At 34.4% G+C, this 26,695-nt stretch overlaps 1 protein-coding gene and 1 pseudogene across 1 annotated transcript; one reads left to right on the top strand and one right to left on the bottom strand.

The window, feature by feature from the left end:
• Window positions 1,341–3,479, top strand: LOC109335068 (protein NUCLEAR FUSION DEFECTIVE 4-like). Its single transcript, XM_019571120.1, has one exon. It carries the CDS (start codon window positions 1,590–1,592, stop codon window positions 3,276–3,278), a length of 1,689 nt encoding a protein of 562 aa, XP_019426665.1. The 5' UTR covers window positions 1,341–1,589; the 3' UTR covers window positions 3,279–3,479.
• Window positions 12,001–26,695, bottom strand: part of LOC109335507 — an 86,292-nt pseudogene continuing 71,597 nt past the window's right edge.

The raw sequence follows: 26,695 nt of genomic DNA, 5'->3' as shown, positions 1-26,695 counted from the left end.
ATCTTTAGGTTTCTTTCTCCTTTATTCCAAAAGTTTTCCACTGAATATCACTTCTTATCTAATTTGGCTTATATGAAGGACCATTTGTGTAGTGGTCGTCAACTTCTCAATATTATACAGTTTTTTATCAAACGTTTTGAACCTGGTTCCATTTCCACTTTTGGTGGAGAATCAAGTTATCACATCATATGTAACTTTTATTTTCTTCCTCAAAGTCATATGATTGGAATGAATAATAGTTATCAAGTGAAACTTTTTCTTATTCAAAGCGTATGTTTGCATCCCTGTAGGTATGTTGTTATGAAAGCACTCATTCCTCAACCATGAACCAATCAAACCACATCATATAGTTTGGGGATCATGTCTTTAGAACAAAAATCTGCACCAAATTCTATCATGCAACAATTAAAAATCTTTGTATCAATTAAAAAATTAAATATTTAATGTTTTTTCTATATTTTTGTTTGATTGACAAATGTTAGTATTTGTTACGGGAGAGATTGAACCTTCAATCTCCTTAATCCATCTCATCTTTCTTTCGTCCCATTTTTTAAACCTCCCAAACTTAACTACCAAAATCATCTTATAATCCAATTTATATTTTGGTTTTAACTTTATTAATACAGGACATGATTTGAGACAAACTATTATTTTTTCATTGTCTAACACCTTGTCACTGTATATGCCCAAGTTTTGTGGTTGATTAAAATATAATAAAAGAAATTGGAAATTTAATAAATGAGAATCTTTTAGAAAATCATAATATTTAACACATAATTGTCATCAAGTTGAAAAAATATATCAAGTTTTTCAATTGTGTAACACCTCCTGTCTATCACATTTATTTATTTGTTATGAAAGTATAATATTAGAATTAATTGATTTAAATTTTTAATAATTGTATATATTTTAATAAATAAAGTATAATGAGACATAAATCCTCTGCAGTACCGGAGGAAATAACGATATGTGATATTTAAAATTTTAATGATGCAAATTTTAAATTATTTTTAGTTAGCTTTCTTAAATCAACAATCATTTCAAATTCCAGTATAGGAGAGAATTTTTAACCCATGAATTATGCATTTGATGTTATCACGGGTCCCTGTTAGAATAAATTATTACTTGATTGTTACAATCAAATTCTCATGATGCACTAATAATTAAAACTAAATAGCTTATAAAGAGATGATTGCAACAATTAGTGATATGCAAAGTGTTAGAGTAGAAATTCTCTCCGGATCCGATATTGGATGAAGATAGGAAGTTAGGAACATATGGTATAATGTAAATAATTTTTTTTTATGTTCTAGATTTTTAATTATTTTTAATAAAACAATTTTAAAAATATCAAATGTCTTCATTACCTAGGAGAAAAGATCCCAACTCAAAGTGTTGATATCCCATTTCATATTACAGATCTTTGTCATATACATACGACCATAACCAATCCTTACATGCTTATGGTTGCAGATTTTCCTCACTGCCTCACAACAAAGTTATTTTTTATCTTCTAAAACATAAAAACATACCTTTTTATCTTTACAAGTCAAAAACTTTCCTCCAAACACAACAGTAACATAAGAAATATGAAGACCTTCATCAACCAAGTTGTGACTGGTCGCTGGTTCATGATCTTTGCCTCTTGTCTAATCATGTCTGTTTCAGGTGCTACCTACATGTTTGGTTTGTTCTCTAACCAAGTCAAAACCTCTTTGGGTTATGACCAATCAACACTAAACTTGATAAGCTTCTTCAAAGACCTTGGTGCCAATCTTGGAATATTCTCAGGCTTAATCAATGAGATAACTCCACCTTGGGTCATACTCACTATTGGTGCCTCTATGAACTTCTTAGGCTACTTCATGATATGGCTTTCTGTCACTGGCCACATTGCTAAACCCAAAGTTTGGCAAATGTGTCTCTACTTTTATATTGGTGCAAATTCACAGTCTTTTGCTAACACTGGTGCTTTAGTCACTTGTGTCAAGAGTTTTCCAAGAAGCCGTGGAAGTGTTATAGGGCTTCTTAAGGGTTATGTTGGTCTAAGTGGTGCTATTTTCACACAATTTTACCATGCTTTCTATGGTGAAAATTCTAAATCTCTTATCTTACTCATAGCTTGGCTTCCTGCTGCTATTTCCATCTTTTTCCTTCCAACTGTTAGAGTATTGAGTATTGTTTCACAACCCAAAGAGATCAAAGTTTTCTATAAACTTCTCTATGTTTCACTTGGAGTTGCTGGGTTTCTCATGGTGCTAATAGTGATACAGAACAAGTTGAGTTTTACAAGGATTGAGTACATTGTTGATGGCATAGTTGTTCTATTGTTACTTCTTCTACCACTTGGTGTGGTATTAAGAGAAGAACTCATTCTCATGAAGGCTCAAAATCAAGCCTCAAATGATCCTTCTCAAACTAAAATTGTCACACAAGTACAAGTTCCACAGGCTGCACTAACTTCCACAGCTACAACAAACCCTGAAAGGGAAATTTCTTGTTTGAGAAACGTTTTCAAACCACCAAATAGGGGTGAGGACTATACTATCTTCCAAGCTTTGTTCAGCATAGACATGTGGATTTTGTTCATAGCAACAGTTTTTGGTGTTGGTGGAACTTTAACTGCACTTGACAATTTAGGACAAATTGGTAACTCATTAGGATACTCAAGTAAGAACCTTACAACATTTGTGTCTCTAGTTAGCATATGGAACTACCTTGGTCGCGCAACGGCTGGCTTCGCCTCTGAAATATTGTTAGCCAAATACAAATTCCCTCGTACCTTAATGCTCACTCTTGTTCTGCTTCTTTCTTGTGTTGGCCATCTTCTCATTGCATTTGGTATACCAAATTCTCTTTACTTTGCTTCAGTTATTATTGGATTTAGCTTTGGTGCTATATGGCCTTTAATGTTTGCCATCATATCTGAAATATTTGGCCTCAAATACTACTCTACATTGTATAATTTCGGAGCCGTGGCGAGTCCCGTTGGATCCTTCATACTCAATGTGAAAGTGACTGGTTATTTGTATGACAAAGAATCTTTGAAACAACTAGAGATGAAGGGGCTCAAAAGAAAAGCAGGGGAGGACTTAACTTGCTTAGGTGTTTATTGTTATAGGATGGCTTTTTTCATAATCACTGCATCAACATTATTTGCTTGTCTTGTATCATTTCTTTTAGTGTTAAGGACTAGAAAATTTTACAAAAGTGATATCTATAAAAAGTTCAGATCAAACGAGCTAGATCAAGCAGCAGAAACTGAAATAGGGCATTGATCGGTTTGAATCAGATTCAACCACTAGTTGCAAGGAAGAACCAGATACAAACAATAGAAAATGAAGTGTGTATTAAAGTTTGGTTCTTTTACCATCAAGTTGAATTAATTATTACCTCCTTATAAGTTCTATGTCTAAACCATGTGATTTGTAATCTTAACAGCTAGGAGCTAAATCAATTATGAAATTATTCTCTATCAAGAATCATCTACTTTTCTAGGATGTGATATTTCTTTATTTATTAATACATCCCGTGACATTTTGAAGTATAATTATATTATCTATAAAGAAAAAAACTTCATTGCAAGAAGTATATGACAAAAAAAAAACTATACTTAATTACACTTGTAATGCGAGATCTTGACTTGTGAGTGAGTTGCTGAAACTTCAAATTAAAATGGAGAGAAGGATAAGAAGACAAAGATGGATAAATTAATTGGAGGTCAAATCTTTTTATTAGATATTTCAAAAGTTTAGAGTATTATTTTTTGGCCAGTAAGTATCTCTCAACTTTTGGGTAACAAACTAATCCATTTTGAAGTCCTTCCAACGAGTGTCGTTTACATAAATCGAACTGGGTGACATTTTAGTCTTTCTAGAATCTAGCATGATTTTACTCCACTAGATGAATGACTTGTTGGTAAAAGTTTAGAATATTATTCTAATCAATGATGTAAAAAATGTACCGTACCAGCCAGTTCGACCGGAAAACTGGTGAATCAGACCCCTAATCGTTATGGTACAGATGTTGAACCAATAAGTATTAAAACTGGTCAAAAACCGGTGAACCGGCCGGTTTATACACATATTTGTTTTTAAAAAAAATTAAAAATTTAAAAACTCATTACAAGGTGACCCATTTTTCCAACACTTCAAGATACATGCTTCCAAGACATACTTAGATTACACCTTTTGGTTCTTAGAACTTGTGTCATTTATTTATATTTTGTGGTTGCTAAGTGATACTTTTGGATTGATATATGTTTTGTAATTTAGACTTTGAATTTGTTAAAGACTTAAAGTTGTTTGGTTATGTGAATTTTGAATAGATTATGAATATGAAGTATAAATTTGAGTATTTACCTATTTGAATTTTTTTTGTTATAGGTTTATATATATAAATATAAGCAGGTATATCCGATTTAACCGACATGCGGTTTAATTACTAAACCACCGATTGAACCACTGTACTACTATACTAGTGTATGTACCCTGACCGATTTGATAACCGGTAAGAATTTAACAATAATAATTCTAATAGTTGTGTAACGTACAAACCATGCACTATTTTCCTCGTGTAACCACAATCCAAAATTTATTGCCTCATCCAATATTTTCCCATGTGCATTAGACATATTTATTGGACCGTCCACCCTGAAAATATGGAACCCAATGATTAAGCCAAGTTTTATAGTGCTTCCAATTTAGATGAATGCTACCTTTGAAAAACCACCCATTAGATGCATCCGAGAATATTTGTCCCCAACTATCCAATAATTCCTCACAAAATGTCGAAGAAGGGGCAAATAAAGTGTTATTATAATTATTGCTTCTTTTAATGTATGAGGATATGAAGGGGGAATCAAGAAGAGCAGATTTACGGGGTGGTACTTATAATTGGTGGTCATTTGGGGATGCCACATTTTTTTCTCTATTTAATTTGAGTTTTTTTTGGAAAGGATTAAGGAAATGTGTGTTTGGAGGGGAGATATAGTAGCCTTGCGTTTGTAGTGAATATTTAGTCACTTTGTGATATATATATAGAGAGTAAATGATTTTGTGGAAAAAGTTAATATTATGCAAGTGAAAGTATAGGAGATGGGGAGTAGTGCTTGTTTGATGATTTTATTGCCATTAGGTGTGACTTGCTAGGGAGAAAGAAAAAGAGTTAGTGGTATGAGAGGTATTGTCTAATTATGAAATGTTTGAGTTCAGCTCCTTAATTCATATTGTGCTAGTTGATCTTCCTTTGTTAGGAAGATGGTATTTTAATTTGGAATGGGTTGGATAGTACTTCTATGAGTAGTCGGTTGGATAGGTTTCTTTTCTTTTGCCTTATGATTATAGAATAATGAATTGTTGAACTTGTATTGCGATTTATCATAATTTAAATTTTTTTATCAGAAAGAAATATTTTATAGCCACTGTTATATATTATTATCTTTGTCATTAGTAACAACTCTATTAATTTGTTTTGCTGAGCTTTCTATGAATTTTGTAACATCCATTTTTTAGTGTTGTATGTGAACTTTGTAAAAGTAATTTTAAATTAATTGAAGTAATTAATTTAATGTGAATACAAATAATTAGACACGATAGATACCAACTGTCAGAGTATATATATCAGAAACGGATTTCATATATTTCTGTGTATTTACATTAGACTTTCATCGGGTATGTATACAGTAAAGACATAAATACGTTAGAGCTATAGAAAACAATAATATATCCTATGAATCAGGGGTTTTAGTCTGCAGAATATCAATTTTTCTAATACCCAACTTGTCTAGTGAGCTGTGGAGTAACTTTTGTCAGCATATCTGCAAGTTGATCATCAGATCTGACAGAAGGAAATTTGATGATTTTTTCCTCAAGATTCTGCTTGATAAAATGTCTATCCACTTCAATGTGTTTAGTGCGATCATGGTGAACAGGATTATGAGAAATTTCTATTACTGCATTGTTATCGCAAAATAGCTTCATTTCTATACTGATGCAGAAACCAATACTGGAATATGAGGTTGAAATTTTTTTAAAGAGTTTTTATTTAATTTTAATAGAAAATAACATGTAATCGTAGTCGTTAAAAAAAAAAATTTGCCACGTGTCATCATCCTATTCTGCACTGGCCTCTCCAGTACTGGAGAGGATCCATTTCCCTCTACTAGGGGCATATTTTAGATACCGAGGTATCCTAATCACTGCATCCATATGAGCTTCACTAGGATTCATCATATGTTGACTAGCAACATTGACTAAATATGTTATATCAAGGCAAGTATGAGACAAATAAGTTAATTTTCCTACTAACCTCTGGTATTGCCCCTTGTTTGCTGGTACTAAATCATTTTCCACCCCAAATTTTTGGTTTTTGATAAGATGGTGTATCAACTGGTTTACAATCCAGCATTCCCACTTCAGATAATAGATCCAATACGTACTTCCTTTGGGAAATGACTATCCCTTCATTTGATCTAGATACTTCTATTCCCAAAAAATATTTTAGTCCTCCTAGGTTCTTCATTTCAAATTCACTACCAAGTTGTTTTTGAATTTCGCAGATCTCTTCAATATCATCACCTGTAATAATCCTATCATCATCATAGATTATTAAAGCAATAACTTTTCCTTTTCGATGCTTTAAGAACAATGTATGATCAGAATTACTCTGTTGAAACCTATATTTTTTCATAGCCAAACTGAATCATCCAAACCAAACCAAGCACGTGGTGATTGTTTCAACCCGTATAAAGTTCGTTGCAATTTGCATACAGTTTTATCTCTAGATGACACAATATAGCCTAGTGAAATGTCCATATATATATATATATATTTCTTCCTTAAGATCCCCATGAAAGAATGTGTTCTTCACATCAAATTGGTGTAATGGCCAATCTAAATTTGCAGCAAGAGATAACAAAACTCTAACTGTATTCAACTTTGTCACTGGTGAAAAAGTCTCCTCGTAGTCTATGCCATAAGTTTTTGAATAACCTTTGGCCACCAATCTTGCCTTATACCTCTTTATAGACCCATCAACTTTGTATTTCACTGTAAACACCCACTTGCAACCTACCGTCTTCTTCCCTTTTGGTACTGGGACAAGGTTCCATGTGTTGTTCTTTAGTAATGCCTCATGCACATCTAGTGGAATATGGCAGGAAGACAACTTATGTGCAAAATCTTGTAGTGGTTCAGATAGTCTCTTAATGGTAACATAATTAGCAATTGGGTACCTTGACCCCTTCCCTTCAAGGTCTGGTGAATAACGAATAAGGGGTTTACCCCTATTATGCCTGAAAGGTAATTGATAAGTGGTAGGAATATCCATATTATTATTACAAATTGGTTGAGGAGAACTGGTTGAGGAGAACTTACCTCATGGACATCCTCAAGAACATCATTGTTGTGTGCACAAACGAGAGGGGGCTGCTCACATCTATGTCATCATTAGTTGCACCATTTCCGGTATCAACAATTATAATATCATTTTCATTAGGAATTGCATCATCAACATTTATAACATCCATATTATTGAGATTTGAATCATTATCATCAACAATTACAACCTCCTCTTTAGTGTTGATTTTATCCACCAACACATTATAGCCAACATTTTCCACCTCTGGGCAATCCCACAACTTCATGTCTTCACTTCCTATTTCCCCCTGAAGATGAGAAGTGGTACATGATGTAGAGTAGTAGTTTTCTGTTTCTAGGAATGTTGCATCCATTATAGTGTAGTGGCGTTTGGTGGTCGAGTCATAGCAGCAGTAGCCCTTTTTGTTAGTGGCATATCCTAGAAAAACACACTTCACAACACATGGGTCAAATTTGGTGCGTTGACTTTTATGTAAATGGACGAACACCACACATCCAAACACTCGAGGAGAAATGATGGAGCTTAAAGGTAAGGTAAAGTGAGTTGCTAGAGCCTGCAAAGGGGTTTTAAATCCTAATACCTTTGATGGCATTCTATTTAGCAAGTGAACTGATGAGCCAACTGCATCCTCCTAATGTCTATTGGGTACACCAGTTCTGATCAGTAATGCTCTGGTAGTTTCTAAGATATGTCGGTTCTTGCGTTCAGCCATTTCATTTTGTTGTCGAGTCTCGGAACAAGAGGTTTCATGGAGAAGGCCACAGGCTTGGAAGTAAGCCTGGAATTGTTTATTTACGTCTCCCCCATTGTCTGATCTAAGTATTCTAACATTTATTGAGAACTGATTTTTTATCATTACATGAAAGACACAAAACACATAAAAAACTTCATCCTTATGTTTTAAAAAATATAGCCAGGTCATGCGAGTGCAATCATCGATAAAAGTCACAAACTAACGGTTACCCAATGCATTGTTAATAGGAGATGGACCCCAAACATCAGTATGTACTAAAGCAAAAGGAATGTCACTTTTATTTGAACTAATTGAGAATGGTAGCTAAGATGCATGTATCACATTTAAACATTGATTCGTCCAAGCTTGAAAATAACTGAGGGAGTAACTGTTTCATATAGCCAAATGATGGTTGTCCTAGATAGCAATGCTAGAGCCATATCAATTTTTCCTTGGTTCCACGTGACTGTAGCACATTATGAACTTTGCTTGAGTTGAAGTCTTCCATGTAGTAGAGACCCCCTCTCTTAGTACCACACCCAATGATTTCCTTGGTAAGGATGTCTTGAAAAAGACAAAATTTTGAATACATTAGAGCTACACAATTCAAATCTTCAGTAGGTTGTCCTACTGACATGAGTTTATTTGAAAGTGATGGAACTAATAAAGTATTGGGTAAGGAAATAGATGATGATAATGCAACAGTTCCAACCCCAACCACTTGGTATGAATCCCCATTAGCATTGATAATGCTAGTCTGTGGTGTACTATATGTTGTGAGGTCCTTTTTACAAAACGTCATATGATCTGTCACCCCCAAATCCACTATCCATCTATTGTATCTGTCATGATGTGAAGTTAACAGATCATAGTTATTGTTACCTTGTTCATTTTGTGCATTTGTAGGATCATTTTCATATTCAACTTGTGAAATTAAGGACAATTCTGGTTCTGCACTAGCAAGAGCCACTCATCCAGATCACTTGCAGCATGTTTCTATATCTTTCCCTTCAATTCGTGCCACCATTCTGGATAGCCATGTAATTTGAAACATGTGCCATGGGTGTGTTTTTTGTTTCCGCAATGTGAGCATCTAGCCCCGTCGGATGCTTGGTCTTTGGTGTGTGTAATCATTTTTATTCCATTTGGGGATGTTGTTCCACCCTTTGTAATTTGAAGAGTGCTTGACTATTGCAAGCCCCTCATTCCTTTGGTTGTCATGACTGTCGAGAGAGTAGTGTTTGATCCTGTTAACATAACGGTTTGGCGGATCTCCTCTCTGCGAACATGTGCATAAGCCTATTCAACCGTTGGAAACGGTTTCATCTGGAGAACATCACTCCTTATCTTGTCAAGTCTGTCATCTAGCCCATCAAGGAAGGTGTACACTCTATCTTCCTGCAGAAGGGTGTTAAATTTTTGTATATCCATAGTACAATCCATTGGGTTTGGTCATCTAAAATCAATTTCACTCCACAAGCCTTGGAGATTATTGTAGTATGATTCTATAGATCCCCCGACTTGTTTCATGTTATATACCCGCCTCTTCAAGGCATAAACTTGAGAAGTGTCAAAACCATCAAAGTACGTTACAACTATTGAATCCCATACTTGTTTGGCTGTTGAGAAACGAATAAAATTGCTAACCAGGTTTGAATCCATCGAATTGATTAACCATCCTTTGACTACTGCATTTTCTGTTCTCCACCTTCTATAGGCTGGATCTGTGGGTTCAGGTTGGGGAATATCTCCATTTGTGTACCCCAATTTGTCCTTTCGTGAGATATACATCTCAACCACTTGAGACCATAAAGCATAATTTGTACCATCGAGTTTGATACCAATTGGTGCTTCGGCGGTGGGTTCATTTATGGCCATCAGTATTTGGGTCTGGTTATGGGTCAAAACCTGGGTCATCTTTGTCGCCAAGGTTTCAAGGAGGTTAGTGGTAGAGACAGCAAGTTGTTTTTGTTCTGCCGAGTCATTCGAGAATAATAACAAAAATTACAAAAACAGGGGTTTAGTCTGCAGAATATTATTCTATGAATCAGGGGTTTAGTCTGCAGAATATCAATTTGTTTCTCCTACAAATTTGCCAATTACAACTCATGCCACCACCAATAATGTGTTAGTCTAGTGATATGAGACTCCGCTAGATCTCAAAAAAATAAAAAATATAAAGGGTTCGATTCTTGTGAGCGATACTCATTGGGAGGTGTAATCACGCATCCTGAAAATGATTAGAGCATCCATAATGATTGTTCTTAAGGTTATTCTTAATGGAATAAGAATATTCTTACTTTGATTGTTTTTAGCCAATGAAAAGTAAGGAGAGAAGTATATGTTATGGAGAAAAAATAAATGTTGTGAAACCAAATAAGAATGATGTTTGCCATTCTGGGAAAAAATATATGTTATTCTTATTTTATTCGGAGTTGTAATGAATGTGAGAGTCAAATAAGAATGAATGTTTTGTTCTGCATTGGAGATGCTCTTAGTTCCTTACTCGTAAGACGAGAGAATACTCTTAATAGTACAAAAAAACTCATAGATGATCTTAGAATGTTTTTGTGGCCACATATGATTTTTTTTTTAATTTTTTGGGTTTTTATAAACCTTTTTAAGCAGCGAAATAAAGAAAAAGCAACATATATGGAAAAAAATCTTAAACATCTTACTCGGTTTGCTAATATGGAAAAGCTCCTTTTTTAGTTAGATACATATTAGCATTGTGTACCATGAAATTTTGTCAAAAATATTGGAGAAATAAAAATACTACTAAGGTTATTTTAGTAAAAGCACTCTAAATTAAAAAAATCTCACTCCTCTTCCTCTCTCATCCCCAACCTCGGTTATGGTTTCATTCTCATCTCTCTTCTCTCTCCTTTCCCTCATAAAAAGAATAAACAAAAAAACCAGCACTCCTCCTCTCTCATCCCCATCCTTATGCAGTTCTTTCATTTCAAACAACAAAAATCAATTTTCATCCCAATCTCTATTGTCACTCCTCGTTTCACTCATTTTCTCAAATATATTTTCGTTCTAACTATTGGTTTTAAATTTCAGATTAATAACAGTGGCAATGTTCAAAAAACTACGAAAACAAATGGGTATTTCATAAATGGCCATGCATGATGTTACTAAAAAGTTGGGGATGGGTGAGGACATGAAACATATGATTTTTTTATGAGAGAAAGAAGTGAGAAGACAGATGATGGTGAAAATTGGTTTTTTGGAAGGAAAGAGAGGTTAGGGATGAGGATGAAAATCTCTAATTTTATTTATTTTATGAGGGGAAGGAGTGAGAAGAGAGATGATAATAAAATATGTGTTTTGGAATGAAAAAGTAACGGTGGTTGGGGATGAGAGAAGGAGAGGAGTGATATTAGTAACGGTGGTTGGGGATGAGAGAAGGAGAGGAGTGATATTTTTTGTTTAATTTAGAGTGATGTTACTAAAATAATTCTAGTAGTATTTTTATTTCTCCAAAGTAAAAAGGATATTTTTGACAAAAATTTATGGTATACAATGCTAACATATACTTAACTAAAAAATGAGTTTCCTCATGTTAACAAACCTCTCTATATAAATATAAATATAAATGATAGTATGCTAAAATTATCACTATCATAATATAATATAAGCTATCTTTATTTATCGATTTAAATATTTAAAATTGGATGTGCTAATCATATAGTTTGTTTGCGTTGCTCCCATCTCCATAATAATGCAAACAACAGTCCTCCTTTTGATCGCTTAAAAATTGTGTTGTTTACATCTATTCCAATATTAGATTGTTCCTATAAAGTTGCTTTAAAAATCATTTTGCTAAGATCTTCATTATCTCATCTCAACTGAAAATATAACAATACGCATAACCAATATCTTTAGTCCGCCGATGTAGGTTCCATAAAATCCTAGACCAAGCGTAAAATGTTGGATCTAGATGAAACTTCCTTCTCTAAAGCCCTCGTTGTTATTTTCCAAGTTCCATTGCTTTATTCCTCTTATTCTCTCCCTCTCCCCCCATACACATATCTATAGCTTCTATCATGATATTCTTTTTCACAAGCACCCCACCTTTCTTTTCATCACAAAACCTCACAGGATCCTTAACGCCTATTCTAACTCCAATATTGAGAACCTCCACAATTAATTTTCCATTTAGAAATTGTTCAGTAAATAAAGGTCAGGTTATCATTGGCACCCCATAGCACACACTTTCAATTGTTCAGTTCCAGCCACAGTGTGTCAAGAATCCTCCAATTGCTGGGTGAGACAATATTAGAATTTGTGGTGCCCATCCTTTAATCAAAAGGATTCTACATTTAATTCTATCCTCCATTTTTTTCATCTTCTAATCATTTCTCTAGCTCTAACAAAGTTGTTAGATTGATTTAACAATTGAATGGTTCATTTGCTTATAGGTACTGATCTGATTAAAGAGTGGTGGTTTTCAAATGGATTAGACTAGTAGGGTTGCTATGATTAAATCCCTTCCCTCTTGTGAGTAAAAATACAAATAAATTAGAAAAATATTATTGGTTAATTAAGGAAAGTGTGGTGTTGTACAAAAAAGGAAGAACATAGGGGAAAAATTGAGTTCTTAAAACAAAAACAACAAAAAAGCGCACTAGAAATAGAAGGAGGAAACTAAAATGCAATCAAGTACTCCTTAATCTCTCTTCTTCTACCATATCTGAATGATACCAGAGCCAAATTAGAGACATTATGATCTTGTTGTTGTGTTTTTTGAATTGAAATATGTGTACATTAGCACACAACCATACATGATGATATTATACATTTTATGTTTAAACAAATTTAGAGTTGACACTCGAGTATTTACATCTGTCTTTATTCATCTGAACCATTTTATTACTCACTAGAATCATATTTGATCCCAAAGTCTCTCCATTTGGCCTCACCACTTCTGTCATCATGAAATCTTCATCAAACACTCCATCTCTGTTCAACACCACCTTTCTGGAAACTGGATCCAAGAACTTGAACCCCTTCATTCCTTTGATATATCCAATGAAGATACACCTCTTTGACTTATGATCAAGTTTATATCGTTCATCACTGGGTACATATACATAAGCAGGACAACCAAATATGTGTAACATATTATAATTGACTGGGTTACCTGTCCATACTTTTTCTACAAGTTTACTTTACCATCCAATGAAGCTCGTGGTGATCTATTGATGACATAACATGTCATACTAAATGCCTATGCCCAAAATCCTTTGGAAAGTCCAACATTCAGTCTCATACATCTAGCCCTCTCTGTAAGAGTTCTATTCATCCTCTCTGCAACACTATTCTACTGATGAGTCTTCTTCATTGAAAAGTGTCTCTGAATGCCATGTTCCTCACAAAATTTCCGGAACTGTGAGTTTTTGTACTCCGTACCATTATTTGACCTCATGTATTTGATTTTCCTACCAGTCTGGTTCTCTACCTCTGCCTTCCAAACTTTGAACTTAGCAAAGACTTATGACTTGTACTTCAGAAAATATACCCAGACCTTACGAGAAAAGTCATCAACGAAGGTAACAAAATACCTAGAACCTCCTAGGGATGGTTCCCGAGTGGGTCCCCATACAATACTATGGTCATAGTCTAGAATGCCCCGAGTCTTGTGTTGGCCAACCTTGAAACTAACTCGTGTCTGTTTCCTAAGCACACAATATTTGCACAAATCGAGCTTGCATTTGCTGACTCCCCTCAACAGTCCTCTTTTGCATAGTTCTGTCATGCCACACACACACATATGTCCCAAAACATGTGCCATAATTTTGTAGCACCATGGTCTGAATCTACTGAGTTCTCTTCAGCCACTCAAGTAACTCCACCTACAATTGTTCTCCCTAACAACTTCTAAGTGTTCCCTGTAGTCCTTTTACCCTTCATCACAATCAGAGCACCTTTGCATACTCGAAGAATATCACTGTCCCCATCAGCTCCATAGCTAAATCCTTTGGCCTGCAATGTCCCCAAAGAAACCAAATTCTTCTTCAAATCTGGTATGTGCCTAACCTCATATAACGTCTTCACTACACCATTATCCATCACAATTCCGAGTTCTCCCATACCAATAATTTCATATGCTTTATTATTTCCGAGATACACGAAACCAAAATTGCCTGCCCTGTATGTGGTGAACCATTCCCTGTTAGGCGTCATGTGGTGGAAACAATCAGTGTCAAGTATCCACTCATATGTACTATAATTTGATGATACAGATAGTAGATCAACTTCACAATTGTAACCAGAGTCATCTTTCTGTGCAACATTTGCTTGTAACTAGAGTCATCTTTCTGTGCAACATTTGTAGATGTAGATACTCCATCTTTCCCCACCGACTTGCTAGGACTCCATTCATTGGGACAATCCTTTTTGTAATGCCCAGTCAGTTTGCACTTATAGCACTACTGGTGTTCTTTCCCTGAAATTTGGTCTTTTCCTTTTGGCAAGACCTCCTCTGCCTTGTCTCCTCCCACGCGCTTGGCTCCCTTTCACATACAAACCATCACTCTAAGACCCTTCACCTACATTTTGTCTTCTTTGAGTACGGGACATAATTGCAGATGTGATCTCATCCAGTTTGATTGAGTCTTTCCCGTACGTCAATGTTGTCACCAAGTGTTCATAGGAATTTGGCAAAGAACACAGTAATATTATTGCTTTGTCCTCATCATCAACCTTCACATCAAGTTTCTACAAGTCATTGATCACTTGATTAAAATTGTTGAGATGTTGTAACAAATCAGCACCTTCCTGCATCTTCAAGCCATAGAGTCTCTATTTCAAATACAACTTTAGAGACTTAGATATGAACCGCTTCTCTAATGTCTCCCATACCTTTGTTGGTGACGTCAGATCTATAACATGATACATCACCTCATCTGATAGACAGAGCCGTATGGCTCCCACAACCTTCTCCTTCAACTCTTCCCAATTCAGTTGATCCATACCCTCTGGTTTATTCTCACTCAGCGCCTTTGATAGACCTTGTTGAGCCAACACATCCTTAACCCTCCTTTGCCACAATCCGAAATTACCAGTTCCATCGAACTTCCCTACCTCGAATTTGGCACCTGCGTTAAGAGCCATCTGATACCAATTGTTGGGAACAAGCGAACAATCAAATAGTAAAGAGTATAGAGACAAGAGAATAACACAAGAGATTTGGTAACGAGGTTCGGCCAATTGTGCCTACGTCCCCGGGAGCGTTGAGCGGCTACCACTATATATTATTAGAGAATAAGGATTAGTGTTTTACTATTCTTCTCCTTGTTACATTAGGTTTACATAACATAAATATGCGTAGCCCTCTACCACAACCCCATAACTTGTATTGCTGTTATCTAGAGATATGAGTCATTGCACAACAATCTCCACCTTGGCGAATATCATCAACCTTCGTCTTCCGCCATTGGGTTGGGGGCGCTCCATAGTCCAGCATCAGTGAATTTTCAGCAAGCTCAGGAAATGCAGAACTTGTCCACGATAACCGGTTTGGTTAGCATATCAGCTGCATTTTTTGAAGTGTGAACCTTCTGCAATAGTATATGCCCACAAGCTACCAATTCTCTGATCTTGTGAAATCTCACATCAATATGTTTGGTCCTAGTATGATAAACCTGGTTCTTTGCTAAGAAGATAACACTCTGTCTGTCACAATGCAACGAAACTCCACCTTGTTCAATGCCTAACTCATTTACCAGACCCATAAGCCACATGGCTTCCTTAGAAGCTTCACCAGCTTCCATGTACTCTGCTTCAGTTGTGAATATAGCAACAACAAACTGAACTGATGATCTCCACATAATTGGTCCACCTACAAAGGTGAAGACAAACCTCATTGTGGACCTTCTATCATCCTAGTCTCGTGCATAGTCTGAATCAACATAACCAATAACTGAAGGCTTACTCTGTTGGCTGCCAAACATGATACCGAGACTTGTAGTTCCCTTCAAATATCTGAAAATCCATTTAACTGCTTCCCAATGTTGCTTCCCTGGTTTCGACATCTACTTGCATACTTGAGTAATTGCTTGTGCCAAGTCTGGTCTAGTACAAACCATAACATACATCAAGCAACCTACTACACTGGCATATGGAAACTTTGACATGTATTTCTTCTCTTCATTTGTCTTTGGACACTGATCTAGGGAAAGCTTGAAGTGATTTTCCAATGGAGTGCTCACTACTTTAGCATTGCTAATATCAAATCTCTCTAAGATCTTTTGAACATAGCTTTGTTGGGAAGCCATAGTTTTGTAGCTCCCCTATCCCTGTGAATCTCCATCCCAAGAATCTTCCTATCAGCCCCTAAATCTTTCATGTCAAACTCCTTACTTAGCATGACTTTCAGCTCATTGATATCACTCAAATGATTAGCAACAATCAACATATCATCAACATAACAGAGGTTGGGGTTTGCTAATATGGGAAAGCTCCTTTTTTAGTTAGGTACATGTTAGCATTGTGTACCATAAAATTTTGTCAAAAATATCTTTTTTACTTTTTTCCCTTAATTCATTTATTAAGCTGATATTTTGCATACTACTACTGTGCCATATCCTTGTTAATTGTGCACAAAAATATCTGATGTCTCTCTGCTTGATTGTTGGTAACTTGCTGCGCAAGAAGCCAATCTGCCAATTCTGTCTTTGATACGTTTTAATCGATTAAGCCCACTGGTTAATTGATTACTTGGGCTGTTTTCCAGAACCGGGTTTTGGGTGTGAAAAGCGGTAATTGATAACTGTTACACCTATTCAACCCCCGCTTCTAGGTGTGTCTAGACCACTGATACCTAACAAGTGCATGTCTAGGAAAGTTCTATCTTAGGAAAGACCTGGTATTTAAGTGTGTCTATTAAGACCCACATCTCTTTCCTAGGAACTTTCCTGGTGTATGTTTATAAACTACAATATTGTTCCAGTATACGGTTATCATGGTGAGTTCTAAATTTGATTTGGATAAATGTAATGGAGAAAATGATTTTAACCTATGGCGATTGAAGATGAAAGTTCTTCTAGTTCATCAAGGCTTGGGAAAAGCCTTGTAAGGTAGAAACAAGCTACCATAGAGTCTACCCGAGGACGAGAAGGATGGAACCTTGGAAAAAGCACATAGTGCAATTTTGTTGTACTTGGGAGATGAAGTTTTGCGAGAAGTGTCAGATGAAACTACAACTGCTTCATTATGGTTGAAGCTGGAAACCCTATACGTGACGAAGTCACTCACCAATAGACTATATTTGAAGAAAAGAATATATACTTTTCAAATGCATGAAGGAAAGCCCGTAAAAGATCATCTGGATGATTTTAACAAAATTATTCTTGATCTAAAGAATATCGATGTTAAAATTGAAGATGAAGACCAATCAATTCTTCTACTAGGTTTTCTTCAAAGTTCTTACGAGCACTTCATCGCCATCGTGATATATGGTCGAGAAGATCTACCCTTGGACGAAGTAAAGATTGCATTACACTCGAAAGAACTAAAGAAAAGAGTATCAGATTCACGATCTGAAGGCTCGGGTGAAAGTCTCTTTGCTAGAGGAGGAAGAGAGAGGCGTAATCAATTTGGTGAAGGAGGGAAATCTAGGTCCGAGTCTAAAGCGAAACCTAGAAAATATAAATACATCCACTATCACAAGGAGGGGCATATAAGAAAGTATTTCCCAAAGCGCAAAGGGAAGGAAAATATTTATGAATATGGAGGTGCAACTGTAGCAAATGGCTATGATAGTGCATATGAGCTAATAGTCTCAGAACACGACTCAAAAGATGAATGGATACTTGATTCTGAATGTTCATATCACATGTGTCCCAATAAGGATTGGTTTTCCACTTACCAACCGTTAGATGGGGGAAAAGTCCTTCAGGAGAATAATGCTCCATGCAAGGTCATCGACATCGGCACAGTTAGAATCAAGATGTTCGACGAAATCGTAAGAACATTGTCAGAAGTAAGGCATGTTCCAGAATTGAAGAACCATCTGATTTCCTTGGGAACGCTAGATTCAAAAGGTTATAGCCACAAAGGTGAAGGTGGAGCTATAAGAATATGTAAAGGTGCTTTGGTTGTAATGAAAGGAAATAAATAGAATAGTCTTTATATGTTACAAGGAAACACAATCGCAAGTGTTGCTGTTGTCTCCTCAACATCTGATTCTGATGCAACCAAACTATGGCATCTGAGAATGGGTCATGTTAGTGAAAGAGGTCTAGCCGAGTTGGCCAAATAAGGATTACTATGCGGTCAACAAGTTGGGAAGGTAGACTTTTGTGAACACTGTGTTTTCGGAAAGCAGTATTGTATAAAATTCACTGCTGTAGTTCATCGAACAAGATGCACATTGGATTATGTATATTCTGACTTGTAGGGTCCTTCCCAAGCACCTTCTCATAATTGTAGCAGATACATGTTAACATTCATTGATGACTATTCAAGGAAGGTGTGGATCTTCATTTTGAAACATAAAAATGAAGCATTTGTCAAGTTCAAATAGTGGAATACCTTGATCTAAAAGCATCAAGAGACTGAGAATTGACAATGGTCTAGAATTTTGCAGCAGAGAATTCGGAAAGTTTTGCAAAGATCACGGTATTGTCAGACATTATACTATGAGGCACACTCCACAAAAAAATGGACTTGCAAAACGAATGAACAGAGCTTTACTTGAAAGGACAAGATGTATGTTGTCAAATGCTGGATTTCCAAAAGAATTTTGGGCGGAAGTTGTCAATACTGCTTGTTACTTGATCAACAGATGTCCATCAATGACCATCGGTTTCAAAACTCCAGAAGAGATATGGTCGGGTATTCCGGAAAATTATGAAAATTTGAGGATATTTGGTTGTCTTGCATATGCTCATAACAAAGAAGGAAAAATTGATGCAAGAGCATTGAAATGCATTTTTCTTGGGTATCCTGATGATGTGAAATGATATAAGTTATGGTGGCCAGAGAAAAGAAAGTGCATCATTAGCATAAATGTTTTTAATGAAGCTAAAATATTAAAGCCTCATAAAAAGTCATCAAGTGAAAATGAAGATCCTTATATCTTGGAGAATGTAGAGTTTGAGGTGGAGACAACAAAAGAAAAAACACTTGATCAAAAAAAAAGAAGTCTATGATGCATGTATTGATACTGATATCTCCCAATTACAACATTATCAGTTGGTTAAGGACATGCAAATGAAACATATAAAACCTCCAAAAAATTATGGCTATGCTGATCTGGTGTCATACGCTCTAACTGTTGCTGATGATATCAACAATTGTGAACCACAATCATATGAAGAAGTTATCAACAACAAAGAAGCTTCCAAATGGATTTCTGCCATGACAGAGGAAATTGAGTTTCTTCATAAGAAACATACTTGGGTTCTTGTGAAGCGGCCGAAGGGTCAAAAGATTATTGGATGCAAATGGGTCTTCAAAAAGAAGGAATGAGTCTCTAGGGTTGAAGATGCAAGATTCAATGCGTGATTAGTGGCCAAAGGTTTTACACAAAGAGAAGACATTGATTTCAATGAAGTTTTATCCCCTATGGTAAATATAGCTCTATTCGCATCCTACTCGTCGTTGTAGCTCAATTTGATCAAATATATGTCATCACGGCATTCTTACATGGTGAGTTTGAGGAACTAGATGTCAAAATGGCATTCTTACATGGTAAGTTTGAGGAATAAATCTACATGAAACAACCTAAAGAATTTGAAGTTCAAGGAAAAAAAGATCATGTTTGCTTGCTGAAGAAATATTTATATGGCTTAAAACAATCTTCCAAACATTGGTATCTGCGATTTGACACCTTCATTCTTGAAAATGGCTATTCCAGAAGTGAACATGATAGTTGCGTTTACTATAAGAAGCTTGCAAATAAGTCATTCATCTATTTGCTTTTATATGTTGATGACATGTTGATCGCATGTAAGAACATGTCAGAAATAAGAAACTTGAAAGCTCAATTGAGCTCAGAGTTTAAAATGAAAGACTTAGGAGCTGGACAGAAAATTCTGGGAATGGATATTCAGATGGATAGAAAAGAGAGGACACTCTTTCTATCACAAAAGAAGTACATGAGAAAGTGTTGGAAATTTTTTGCATGCAAAATGCTAAACCAGTCACTGCTCCATTGGCAACTCACTTCAAACTTTCAATGGCCTTTTGTCCACAAACTGAGCATGAAAAAGAGGAGATGCCAATTGTACCTTATGCTAGTGCGGTTGGCAGTCTCATGTATGCCATGGTGTGCACTAGACTGGATATTGCATATGCAGTATGTGTGGTAAGCAAATATATGACAAATCCTGATAAAGTTCACTAGAAGGCTGTGAAGTGGATTATGCGCTACCTTAAAAGTACCACAAATATAGGGCTTTTGTATGGTAAAGTCAAATATTTTGGAAACAAGATTATTGGATATGTTGACTCGGATTATGTTGGAGATCTAGATAAGCGAAGATTGCTCAATGGATATGTCTTTACACTTTGTGGTTGTACTATTAGTTGGAAAGCAACACTATAATCAATTGTTGCTTTGTCTAAAACTGAAGCAGAGTACTTCGCAGTAATAGAAGCTGTAAAGGAAGCCATTTGGAAGAAAGGTCTAATTGAAGAGTTGGGTATACAACTCGAAGAAACAACCATCTACTATGATAGTCAAAGTTCTATACATCTGACAAACAGTCCAATGTATCATGAAAGAACTAAGCATATTGATGTTCCGATGCACTTTATCATAGACATAGTGGAGAGAGGAGTTGTTAGAGTGGAGAAAATACCCACTGCAGATAATCTGACATAAATGATCACAAAGGCAGTTCCAACTACCATGTTCAGACACTGTCTAGACTTGATTAATGTTCAGAATCTCTAGTGGGCATGAAGAGAAGTAGCAGGAGAATAACTATGATAGTCTTTTAGCCAAGGTGGAGATTTACTAAATATTGACTACAATAAAAAGATAATGAAAAGACTTTCTTGAGCCAAGAAAAATGGAAGTGGCTAGAGATCATCTTGAAGAAAGGGAGAATTTCTTGCCAAGTAAAAAGAAGTGGATATGGTGAAACCATCATCAATACTTTTTTCCTTTGGTCACATAACCTTCAAGAGCTTTGGTTATAAATAGGAGTGCTCCAAGCCATTGTAAGACACACCAAATACTTAGCTTAATGCATATTCTCTCTCCCTGTTCTCTTGTTCTAATATTGTGAGAAATATTTTAGTGTCTGAGAAATACTTGAGTGATAGCGAAATTGAGTGCACTTGTAATTCTTTTATCATAGTGGAATATTCTTGTTGCTCATCTGCCGCGGACGTAGGCAAATTGTCGAATCACATTACATTCTCGGTGTCATTTTCTCTATTATATTTTTTCCATCAGTCTTCTGCTCCAACAATTTTATTATTACAAAAATAGAACTAGATAAATCATAACATTTTGCATAAATTATCTTGTAGTGATGATAGGTGGGATATGAGAATTGACATAGATTGCAACAATTTGTTGTTTATTAAACTAAATATGAGTTGTATCAAAGTGCCAATGTTTTGACTTAATTGGATATTAAGTATAATAAAGATTGTGATATCATAAAGATAATAAATTAAGTTTTTTTATTAGTTATCATGTATATCTTGATCACTAAAGGTAAATTATTGTAGGTATTTAATAACAAAGTTTTAAATATATTTGTTTGTGTTCATTTATCTAAAGATAACATGAATGTTTAGAGAGTATAATTAATTACACATTAAATGAAAACATTAGGGACTATTAGTAATGTTTAATGCACTTAAATTTTATTCAAAGATAAAATAAATGTATGAATAAAAGTTTAGTTTGAACACATTAAGGTTTATTCTAAGCACTGAATTGTGAACATATCTTATTTCAATTTTATTCAATGCATTTGTCATAAGCAATAAGTATGTCATGTTAAATGGATTGGACTATAATGATTGGTCCAAAAAGATATGGTTCTCACTTGGTATGATGGAGTTGAACTTGGCTATCATTATGGATAATGTGTCAACCATAACTAAGACTAGCTCGGATGCAAACAATACTTTATTAGATATTTGGGAGCAGTCAAACAAGTTGAATCTTAGCTTGATGAAGATGTCAACCCATGACAATATCAAGTTGTATATGCATAATATGGATAATGTTAGGGAACTTATGACAATGATAAAGGATTACTCCCAATCATACATTAGTCATAAGTTTATGGTGGGAATCCTCATGAAGAGCTGACAACCAAGAAGTTTGACTGATTACAACACATTCATGATCATTAACTAGCATGACAAATTTGGTTGAAAAAATTAATGGCATGAGGTTGGAGGTAACAAAAACATTCTTAGTAAAGTCCATTATTAACTCTATTTCTGTTGAGTTTGACCAATTCCAGGTGAACTACAACATCATAAAAGAGAAATGGAAGTTTTAGGAAATAAAAGCCATATTGGTTCAAGGGGAAGGAAGGTTAGAGAAAATTAAGAATGACTCCACTCACTTGTCTATTCAAGAGCCAAGTTGCACCAACAGATCTAGAACATGAAACAAGGACAAAGGAAAATGGAAGTAAAATATATGTATTAAAGAAGGGAAAATTTGTTAAGAGAGAAAGTGCATCTTCTGTAAGAAGAATAGGTACTATAAGAATGATTGTCCTAAAAAGAAGAAATAGTTTGAAAGAAAATGTGAAAGTTTTGTTTCTGTTATAGTCAATTCATATCATATTGAGGTTCCTAATAATACTTGTTAGTTAGACTTTGTCGCAATAACTCATGTATTGTATATTATGCAGAGATTCCTTTCAATATGAGTCCAGAATACTGAGAAAGTTCTTTAATGAAGGAATAAAATAAAGACATGAGTTCATGGAATTGGGATGTACATATTAATCTCATATAGTGAAAAATATTTAGATCTAGAAAAATGTCTTTATATTCCTGAACGTGCTAGGAATTTTGTTTCTCTTGCTAGGAATTTTGTTTCTCTTGCTAGGAATTTTGACATTCTGGTTTTAATTTGTATAAATATTCGTACTATTTTGATACTAGTATATTAATGAATGATTTATATTGCTTCAATCTTGATTTTAATTTTAAGGAATCATTATTCAATTTTAAATATGATGTTATTAGTAAGCTTAAAGTTTTTGACTGGAATTCTCCATACTCGAGGCACCAAAGATTAGGTTATATATCCAAAGAAAGGATAGTAAAAAGTGAGATTTTACCTCTTTGATGCCAAAAGTATGCAGAGTTCTTATTAAAACTATTAGCTTGCTAATAAAATCATGTTCAACATTGAATAAATTTCCTTAAAATTAAAATCAAGATTGAAGCAATATAAACCATTCATTAATGTATCAATACCGAAATAGATAGTATGAATGTTTATATAAATTAAAACCAGAATGTCAAATCTTAAAATTAAAGCCTATACAATCTAGCCTAACAACGTAAACCAAATTCTTAGCACATTCAGGAACATAAAAACACTTTTCTAGATCTAAATAATTGTCACTATCTCGGATCAATATATACATCCTTAGACCCGTCCTAAATCAACATGGCTTTACTTCTTGAGAATTCCATTTCTCTTTTATGATATTGTTGTTCACTTGGAATTGGTCAAATTCAACAAGAAGGGAGTTAATAATTGACTATACTAAGAATGCTTATGTTATCTCCATCCCCATATAATTCATTTTCGTAGCCAAATTTGTCATGCTAGTTACATGATCATGAATATGCTGCGACCACTCAAACTTCTTAGTCGTTAGCTCTGTCATGAGATTTTCCACCATAGACTTATCAATAGTGTCTTATTGGGATTAACCCTTGATAATCCTCATAAATTTCGTAGCATTACCCATCTTAGGCTCAAACAACTTGACATTGTTAGAGATTGCATCTTCAACAAGCTAAGACTCAACATGTTTGACTGCTCTCAAGCCTCAAATAGAATCATGTATGTCATCGAGCTGGTCTCAGTTATGGTTGACACAGCATCCATCATGATGGCCAAGTCCAACTCCATCACACCTAGTAAGAACCAAATCTATTCGGACCAACCATTATAGTCTAGTTTGTTTAACATGACACATTCATTGCTTAAGGTAAATGCATTGAATAAAGTTGAAGTAAGACATGCTTATACTTTAATACTTTGAATAAACATTGACACGTTCAAACTAAACTTTTATTTATGGACTTAATATATCATTGGATAAAACTTAAATACATTAAACCTTACAATAATGCCTAATTTTTCTTTAGTGAATAATTAATCATAATTTCTAAACATACATGTTATCCTTAGATAAACGAGCACAAACACGTATGTTTAAAACTTATGTTATTAAATAAATGAAATAATCTACATTTATGTGATCAAGATATGCATGATACTTAATAAACAAATCCAGGTTATTATCCTTATGATCATAATCTTAATTCTAATTATTACCCAATTAAGTCAATATCAATTGTTTGATATAATTGTCATTCAGTTTAATAAACGGGAAATTGTTGCAAACTTCGTGCTTCTCATATCCTACTTATCATCACTACAAGATAATTTCTAAATAATTCCATTTTTATAATAATAAAACAATAGTGATATATCACTACGTTACGATACATTTTACTTGCTATAAGATACAGATAATTAATTATCTAAAAATAAAATCCATGCACTCAGATTAACCAATGGTATAGAATCAAGTGATGGTTTATTTAAGTGGCATTATATTATGAATTTCTATAATATCTAGAATGCAAAGTATTGTTGTAAAAAAAGTTGAACTGAGCAATTAACACCATTGTATGGCCTTATAATTTGTCCAAAAGAACTTTAGACATAAAAATTCAAAGGCGTGAGTCTCAACAACATCATTATGAAGTTATGAAAATCATTCTCTAAATTTTTTACACAAAAGTATATGATACCATATATGCATGTATGTTAATGGACACCTGATTCCATTCCAGAAACAAAAGAAATGATAATGTCTCTAACTGATTAAAACACCAATTGGTTCTTTAAATTATATATGAATTCAAGTTCAATAGCCATAATACTCATGAAAGCATTTAATTATTCACAAGTGATATAGAAGAAGAGATGAAGGAATAGTTGATCCCATTTTAGTTTCCTTTATGTTTCTACTACACTGTCTAGTTGTCTTTATTCTTCAATATCCACCTTCTCTATATGTATTCCTTGATGATTAAAAACTCAATTTCCTTCCTTCTATTTTCCCCTTGCTGTACAACACTACACTTTCCTTTATCAACCTATAGTGCTTCTCTAATTCAGTGTATTTCTACTCATAAGAATGCAAGCAATGACATGATTTTTATGATTCTTAAGTGTTGTATTTATAGAAGCATTCAATGTAAGTCATTGGAGAAAATAAATTCTCCATTATGCTAGATATTACCCATGGAATGAGAAGGAAGAGAGTTAACTAGAACATGCCTACTAACCTGATCCATTAATTATCAACTACCATCACATTATGCATTTTAATTCAAATTAGTAACTCTAAGCATATAGACCATTTAATTGTTAAATTAATCTAACAATTTTCTAAATTTATTTTAATCAAACAAATAAAGGGTCTATTTTTGGTAATACGAAGGGTATCCATTTACCCTGTGGATGACTATCCCAACCAACAAGTGTTGCTCATAAGAATCAAACTCTTAATCTTTTGTTTTTTTTGAGATCTAATGGGGTCTTATACTACCAAATCAACACCTTGTTGGTAATAAAGGTTCAATTTGATACTTCTAAACCAACCCCAGGTTCAATTAATTGTGATTTAATAAGCCTACATAAGCTACCTAGGGTTCCATTAAATTGAGCCATGCCAAGCATTGTTTCTTTTCAATTGAAGTTTGGTTTACTCTCTCAAACTTATCCAAACTATCATTGTTGCATAATGATACTCGTTCTCTACAGAAACGATAGAATCATATATTTATCCTAAATTGTGTCTCATTCTTTATTTCGGATTAATCAGATATTGCCACATGAATAAAAGATAATTTTTATAAACAAAAAATAATATTCTGATTGGTCCAGGACAGGAAATGTGATTGAAAGTGCGCATGTCAAGATATCACTTTGGAAAGCTTTCTCTATGTGTTTAGTTTTGATGAGGACAACTTGTGATTATGAAAGCTTGAAGATCATCAACAAATCAGCATGCTTAAGTCTCTAGATTGGTATTAGACTTAGACTAATAATTAGTTTAGGTTGAGTCTAAGGCTTAGGTAAACTCTATACATGTCTCATATGCATAAAACTTTAAATCATTTTAAGTTTTGAGATATGTCATTTATAATAATGTTCATGCATCATATAAATACATGTAATCTGTGCATCCTAGGCATAAACTTAGTGTTGAACATGTATAAATTAAGTGCATAAAGTATTTGAGTTTTGTAATTTGAAAATACACTTAGAAATATGTTGTTAATCGATTAAGGCATGATTAAATCGATTAACATAAGTTTTTGAGAAGT

Source organism: Lupinus angustifolius, chromosome LG20 (assembly GCF_001865875.1).
Source record: "Lupinus angustifolius cultivar Tanjil chromosome LG20, LupAngTanjil_v1.0, whole genome shotgun sequence".
NCBI classification, from domain to species: Eukaryota; Viridiplantae; Streptophyta; class Magnoliopsida; order Fabales; family Fabaceae; genus Lupinus; species Lupinus angustifolius.
Note: the sequence above shows the minus strand (reverse complement) of the source record. Positions and strands in the feature narration are given on the sequence as shown.

Excerpts from the sequence above, each read along its gene's own strand:
- LOC109335068 (XM_019571120.1), top strand. The coding sequence starts at position 1,590 with ATGAAGACCTTCATCAACCAAGTTGTGACTGGTCGCTGGTTCATGATC.